An 8,180-nucleotide genomic window follows, 5' to 3' on the forward strand; every position below is an offset into this window, starting at 1 on the left:
GAGATTGTGTATTTTTCAGGTACATCATGTGATTGTCTTCCAGGATTCAAGAAAGTTTTTGATAAAGGTGGAACATCTATTATATGTGAAAAATGTCCAGAAACTATGGTAAAATCAACCTAAAATATTTCTATTAGAAAAAGTAGGTAGATTAACTTTGTTTTTTTCTACACTATAAGCTTTAAAGTGAGTTTTAAATACTTTTAATCTTTCATTTAGAGTGGAGTTACTCAAGATGGATGGGACTGCATTACTTGTCCCAGTGGCTTAACTACAGAAGGAAAATGTATATGCGCTAATAATGAGATTTTAGGTAAGAATTTTATAACATTATTTTATGTTTGTTTATTTTTCCAGGCAAATCTATGTAGAAAGTTGTATGTGAGATATACTTTAACATTTTAGTTCAGTGAACGGATGAAAAATTGTAAAGTTTTATTTATTCCTGGAACAAAATGGATATAATTATGTATTTCAATTTGTGTTTTAAAAAATAAAACAATTCATATGTGTTTTTTCAGATCCACTATTCCAAATAATAACTGGATGTAAATTTTATGGCTATTTTCTTACTTCGCTAAAATGAAAATCTCATTTAGAAATCACTGATAGTTTTACAGCAAAGCAAACCTGCTGTGTTATATAAGCTGTCAATGTCTTTGATTTAGTAGTTTTCAGGATCTTCTTCTGACCTCTTTTATTTTCCCAAATTGAAAATAAAATATTTTCTCTGAAAATATGTCCTTCTTCTGAATTTACACTTTTGTTGCAAGTTAGATTATGATGAAAGTTGCAACATAGAATAGTGTTGAGAGACTTACAACATAGCTTTTGTTGTTACATAATTAAATATAAAGTTTCCTTTTAAAAACATGTTAGCTGATTTTTCCCCTTAAAATAACTGGTAGTAATAAATGATCAAGCACTTCCATATTTACAAAAAGTTATTTTTTCATTATTCAGTGTAATTTCTGGAAAGATCATGACCAGGATTTCCAAATTGGGAGTCATGTATTAAGCAATGTCAACTGAATTTTCTGGATTTGCTCTTTTTAAATATACATTTTAAATATTCATGCATTACCCATTATATTTAAGTACACTGTGGTATCTATACTAAGATTATTACTAATAGTCTTGTAATTTTTTTAAGTGGAAAGAAACATTAATGGTTCACTACTGAAAGCGGCATTATGTGTTCAGTGTGATGGAAAGGAACAGTCGTTTTCAATTGCGAATGCATTAAATAACATGTAAGTATATTATTTATATAAGATGTATATTGGATTAGGAAACAACATTTGCCTTTCTTATTTATTCTCATTAAATTTGCACAATTGAAAAAACTAATTGATGTTTGCCAAATGTAAAGATTTCAAAGTGTTTCCGCTTTTAAAAATGTATTGGGCTGATTCAAGAATAACACTTTTACCTTCCCTCTCCCCTTTCATTCAATTGTGTCCTCCTTTGAAGGCAATTCTCATTATTTTGCTAAAAGGGAGAAAAGTCAGTGAAAACTTGTTCTATTTTCAGGCTGACTTTTCAACACTGATTTAACTCTAGTGCAATACGCAGCTTTACCATGATACCATGACACTGAGAGATATTGTATCCATTCATGTTGCTTATTAACCTAAGAACCATTGTATCCTTTATTTAAGGTTATTTAGTGTTAAACTCTATGTACATTCTTCACATTTCATTGTCTTTTGTAGGTGCAAAAGATGTGAACCAACGTTCATCAGCGTTAACAAATCCTGTAGCTGTTCTGAGCCAAATATTTTAGTAAGTGTAACAAATAGCAGATGATAAAAACAGCTGCTTTCAGTGTTATTTGGGCACCAAGGAGGGGTATAAATTTAATAAGTAATCATAGTTCATTGTACTGAATATGGGGAAGCTTGTTCACATAAGTTGCCTGCATCTACTTTTCACCGGTTCTCCTAAAATCATGTGGAGGAACCATTGTATCTTTCAGGTCCAGACCATTTGTAGTGCAGCAACCCTACTGCAGCCTCCTGCTACTTCGTATGACACTCCCAATTTGTTGGAGTTTTTACAGGACATACCTGGGACTGCGGTAGAAGGGATAGGAGTTAGGGTTTTGCAAGTCTAAATCTGAATTAGACTGCTGTACTAAATCTAGATATCAGTGGAATGTTCACTAAAATGAGACATACATGTCCTCCCAAATTCTTTCCTCAGCTTTGCATGGGAGATAGGAAAGGACACTCAAATAAATGGTGAATTACTGAAATTCAAGTGGCTTGTTTTCTGAACTGCATCTATTGTTGGATCTTCAGTGTAAAAGAAACTTTCTTATTTTCTATAGGTTAAGACCTCTACCTTTAAAATAGATAAATGTTCATGACAAGATTTATTGATTTTCAATTTCAGACAGGAAGTTTATGTTTTACAAGCACTGGAAATTTCCCTCCAAAGGGAATTACAACTGTTCGATTTGGAAAGCTAGTAAGTTATAGTCACATTCTTATATGATTTACAAAAGCATTGCACTCAGACGTAAAACAACTGTGGACTTTAGGCTCCTAAAACTACATAAATACATCATTTTTACCCATAGCATATTAACATAAAAGCTAAGTTTAATATGCAGTAGAACCATAGACACAAGAGTCAAAAGAAGCTACTTGAACATGTAATCCAATTTAGTGCAGAAATCTGTGTGAAAACATCAGTGTCATATAACTTTCCAGCCTCCATTTGATGCATCTAGTGAATGAAAATACACCATTAGATTTGATTTTACTAATGAATTTTCTTACCATTAAGTAAGAAACCTGATACTGTAAGATTTCCTCTAACGTTCATTCGGAAGCTGTCTTCCTATAAATCTGTATTCAAAGTCTTGACAGCCTTTCAAGTATTTGAGAAGTGCTATTAAATTTAATTTTGGTTACTATCAAGTCAAGTGTTGCTGATCCTTTGAAGGAAAAAGTCATTAGAGTGCAGTCTTTCCTATACTTGGGATTGACTTAAGAGCAGATGTTTGTAGAATTATACTAAGATATCTTTAACATGCATGCAAATTCATTAGAGAAGTCAACGATGCTAGGAATGGTTAGTGGAACAAGAAGAAGGGGCAAGCAAAGAACATGCTAGCTTGATAACATCAAGGCTGATATAAAGATTAATATTCAACAGTTGAAAGAAGCTGTGCTTGACAGGGCAGCAGTGAGAGCACTTGCCTATAAAGTCACTAAAAATTGGGTATGACTGAATGGTTAAAACAACAACAAACCTGTAACAATTTGAACCATTCCATTTCTAGGGCATCACATTGAGATCGGAATGGTTTTATAAAAATCTGCAAGCATCAGCAGCTGCTTGCTGGGTATGTATTAATTTTCTTTTAGAACAAAATTATTGATAAACATTTCTAATCCATGTAATTTATACAGCTCTGAAGTTATAGTAGCAGTTGGGACCAACATTTCCATTGCTGATCAATGCAGTCATAAAGTGTAATGTCACATCCCAGCATCTCTGTGGTCATGTGATCACAGTCTGAGCTCTTGGTAACAGGCTCACACTTAGGACCAGATAAAGGGCTCTGTGGTCATATGGTAGCCATTTGCAACCTTCCATGACAACTTCCCCAGAAAGTCAGTGGGGAAGCCAGCACAAACGGGCACAAGTTGCTGAGCTAAGTCATCTTCACAAATGCACCCTGTCTCAGGGCTTTTAGCTCACATTGCCTTGGCCACTCACACAGCCTGTGTACCCTCCATGCCTGCTGTGCACCGCTGTGTACTCCCCCCAAATCTTGTCGGACCTCTCTCATGCACCCTCTCCAAATCTCATCACACCTCCCTTGCACCCACATGCACCCCATTCTACCCTACCCTCTTACCTCTTACCTACCTACTAACTTGCTTACAAGCCACCTAGGACTTGCAGCTTCTTGCTAGCTTCCCCACTGATTTGGTTGTGATAAGCCAGCAGAAAGATGCCTTGCCTCAGAACCATTGGATTCAGTTAATGATGGCAACTGGAATGATTTAGGGCAATGATGGCGAACCTATGGCACGCGTGGGCACGCGCGCCATGCTCCAGAGATGGCAACCGTCCCTCTTCAACCAGCCGCCCGCTAACTCTCCGAGGTCCCATGTGGCTGGATGCATCCCAGCACAGCTGGTTCCCCCCCCCCCGTCCCATCCCTCCTGGTCTTGCATGCTCTCCTTTTCCCACTGCATCGCCTCCTCAGCTTTCGGCAGGCCGTCCAGCTCAAAGGCAGCTTCTCTGAACTGCTGGTGGTGGGCTGCGGAGGCCCAGAGTGCACCAGTTGAGGGGCCGGCAGGCTGTGGCTGCTGACGGACACTGTCGGCCCCCATGCGGTCCTGGCCTCTGTGTGCGGGGGCCAATGGTGTCAGGCAGCAGCTTCCACGGCCTCTGCCTCACCTTGCCCTGCAACAATGGCACCCCCGACCCGGCCTGCCTTGCCTCGCCTCACCCTGCAGGACAAGCGTCCTGCCCACTGCCCCACCTGCCAGAGACCCTTGGATCTCCCCCAACCCTGCCCGGCCCCCACAGGCGTTCCTCCCTACGAGCAACATCGAGGTGACCACGCCCACCTTGGCCACACCCACCCAGTCTGCCATGACCACCACAGCCACGCCCACCCAGTGGGCCATGCCCACTTGGCACCCGGCGATAAATAAGTGGGTTTTGGGTTGCAGTTTGGGCACTCGGTCTCTAAAAGGTTCGCCATTACTGATTTAGGGATTGCCATCACTAAACAACGCAGTCACGCTTTAGGGCCACATTGCTTAGCGATAGAAATTCTATTATTGATTGCATTGTAAGTCAAGGACTAACTGTATGGAGTATAATGTTAGAAAACAACCCATGTATTTTCTTTTGTTCAGAGGAGGGGGGGAACATTTTTTTTTCTTTTTTAATTTTTTTTGTTCTTTTATATAATTTTGCACCCTGTTCATAATGGATGGCTTATTTTCTTTCAGCTATATTCCAATCTTACATCTTGCCAAGCCTTGGGAAATATGTGTGTTATGAACATGAATAGTTTGAGCTCTGCCACCCCGGATGCATGTGGTTTGTTTCAGTTTGTGTTCGCAAATACGGTTGGACTTGGTACTGTTCATTCAATATCATTTTGGTATGTTGTCTTTGTCAGTCATTCCTTTGAATTATACGCTATATGCTTTTGCCATAGGTAGGCTGCAGTGAACACTATATAATTGTTTGCAGGAGACAGTCTCTTCCATGGCTATTCTATGGTGACCAACCAGGCTTAGCATCCCAGGTTCTTGATGGAACGGAGTTTCCTACCAGCTTCACTTTTAAAGAAAAAGACGAGGTAGGTTCCCTGCAGTAAAAACTCTCTTTTTTCCTCAATCTAGACTTGTCCCTGATGTGATTTTGTAGTGATTAATTTACCCAGGTGACTATTTTAATGTATTAGTTCATTTCTTGAGGATAGGCTGCTTTTGAATATGTATCTTAAAAATAGAATATGAAAATCTATGTTACAGTTATATTGGGAGTTTTTCATATAATTTGAAATGACCAAACTGTTTTTATTTTCAGGTTTCCATTATTTGAAGGGGATGGGAAATTAGCACTGTGCTGGATCAAAACAGCTTATTTATTAGGATTTAATTTTATATAAACTAATTTCATTTTCTTCACAGACATATGTAAGCTTTTCTGTTGGGGTTTGACTTTTTTTCTTGAAAACAAAAACATTTTAGGCAGGAGAGCGTTTGCAGGCATATTTATGGTAGGCAGACATTAATTTTTAATATGTATAATGCATATAATCATGCATTTAATTAAGATCTATCTCATAGCTTCAGGTCTACATTGGTACATTGTAACACTTCTTTGTATTAAAAATTATGGTCATTATTCTTTTTCATATTTTTAGAATAAGGAAATAACTTTTACCTCTCCAAGATAATGTTTTCATATGGTGGGCTACACAGTAAGTGGAGTGGTATAGGGATTTACATTTAGTACTTAATTCTTATGATAGTTTTTCTTATACAGTTGTACATTTGCAACATGAAATATTAATATTAATCTGAATTTCTTTTTGATCTTGCATAAAAGATATGCCTAAGATGCAAGAATCTAGATCTTGAAAGCACCTATTTTTTTTTACAGGATGTACAATTAAATTTTATTGCAGCTTCATACGATGCAATGGGAAATTTTCTGAAATGGCAACATTTAGAAGACGGTCTTTTACAGGTAAGGAAAGAGCACACATCGCCTTGTATTAAATTGGGTTAGGAATACAGGATCAGATTTAGTCAAAACTGTCTATTGAAATCTAGTAGAACAAATTTATCAGAAAAGGTTTTGAATAAATTTAAACAGGGCTAGATGTAGTGTTTCTTCCTTTCCCATCACCACCACTGCATACTTTGCAGGAACTCAAGAAGATATGCCAGTCCTTCAAAGCAGATACGGGGGTATGCAGAAGGTGGGATGAGGAAGAATCTATTTGAATCACAGAAGCAGTTCCATGGAGAAAATGATATCATTGGTGCATTTCTAATTATGAATCCACATGCTTGCATTTTGAGTCCCATCAACATAGTTTCAAACTATAAAGTGTGGTGGCAAAACATTCTATAGCCTTACCATCTAAAATCAATTCTAGGAAAACGTACAGGTAGTCCTCAACCTATGACTACAATTAGGACCAGAACTTCTGTCACTCATCATTAAGTTGCATCTGATTTTAAGATCGTTTTGCTGTGGTCATTAAGCCAAGCACATGGTGGTTAACTAAATTTGGCTTTCCCCATTGACCTTGCTTGTCAGAAGGCCCCTGAGAAGGCCGCAAATGGCCATCATGTGACCCCAGGGTGCCGAAACCATCAGAAATACATACCTGTTGCCAAGCCTTGAATTTTGATCATGTGACTATAGGAAATGCTGTGGCGTTAAGGGCTGTGGGAACCAGTCAAAAGTCACTTTTTCAGCACTGTCATAACTTTAAACAGTTATTAAACAAATGGTTTTAAGTTGAGGATTACCTGTAATGGTATGTGGAAATGACCTTGGGAGACCAAGAGGAAGAGCTGCAGAGTGGGCAACCATCATGTTAAAGATATCTCAGAAGGAGGAGGGCATAGAAAGCAATACAGACGGGACCCTCTCTAGTTTTCCAGAGAGTAAAAAGGAGAAGAGGAGAGAAATTCCTTAAAACTGTTAATGTCATCTTAGAAAAAAGATAGTGTTGATATCCCTGGTACAGTTTAAATTTATGATGAGCCCCACAAAAGATATTTATGGCCCAAATACACATTTCTGACAGCCACACGCATGCAATCATGTAACTGCATTTTGGGCATTTGGCAACTGGTCTACATTTAAGGTTTACTTGTTTGCTCTATACTTCAGAGCAAACAATCAGTTCACTTTGCAACTCTATGTCTGTGTAACAGCTGTTGGAAAAGAAGTTCATAAAATCGGGGGCAGTCACATGATGATCCCCTCGGTGCCTGTCATGACTTTTCACCAGGCTCACTTACAGTCATAAGTCAAAGGCTACCTGTAGCACTTTATGTCAATTAAAAATCCGAAGTGACAAGACTGCATTTTGTCTTCATGTAAACATAACTCCTCTATCTTCTTTTTTTTTTAAAGGAATGAGTGTAACATTTATTTAAAAATCTGAGAATATTGTAATGAAGAATGCTAATTTTATTTTATTTTAAAAAACAGCTTTGTCCAGACACATTAATGAGACTCAATGCTGCTTATAGGTTTGGAACAACTTACCAACAAAAGGTGAGCATAGTTGTTTTTTTTTAAGATTCATAATATCTACATTATTTAATGCTAGAGAAGAAAGTGAATATCCAATTATTGTGCTTTTTCTAGTGTAAAGCTCCATGCTCTCATATGGAGTGACGGAAATAAGATTATTCTGGGTTGTCACAGTATGAACACAGTTGAAAATAGTTTGGTATTTATACGGTATTTGGAGATCACGTAATTTTAACTAAGAAGTGGTAATGTACTGCATATTTTGCAGTTCAGAATTTGGTGTTATTGTTGATTTTTAAGCCATGCCTGAACTCCAAATATAGAAAATAAAAGGGCTTTTTAGAATCAGCAGGTCATGAAAAATCAGTACTACTTGAAAGTGCACACAAAAATACCATCAACAATTCATTCAG

At 37.6% G+C, this 8,180-nt stretch overlaps 1 protein-coding gene across 1 annotated transcript; it reads left to right on the top strand.

Annotated features, from left to right (window-relative positions):
• On the top strand, positions 1–7,873 carry LOC107302487 (meckelin-like). The gene is made up of 10 exons (XM_029287236.1): positions 1–108; positions 220–313; positions 1,154–1,253; positions 1,716–1,785; positions 2,398–2,472; positions 3,293–3,355; positions 4,986–5,140; positions 5,233–5,341; positions 6,151–6,237; positions 7,723–7,873. Exons 1-10 carry the CDS (start codon positions 106–108, stop codon positions 7,810–7,812), a joined length of 846 nt encoding a protein of 281 aa, XP_029143069.1. The 5' UTR covers positions 1–105; the 3' UTR covers positions 7,813–7,873.
• Positions 7,874–8,180: the final 307 nt, after the last annotated feature.

This window comes from Protobothrops mucrosquamatus, unplaced genomic scaffold (genome assembly GCF_001527695.2).
Source record: "Protobothrops mucrosquamatus isolate PMUCROS unplaced genomic scaffold, P.Mucros_1.0 scaffold_266, whole genome shotgun sequence".
In the NCBI taxonomy this organism is placed as follows: Eukaryota; Metazoa; Chordata; class Lepidosauria; order Squamata; family Viperidae; genus Protobothrops; species Protobothrops mucrosquamatus.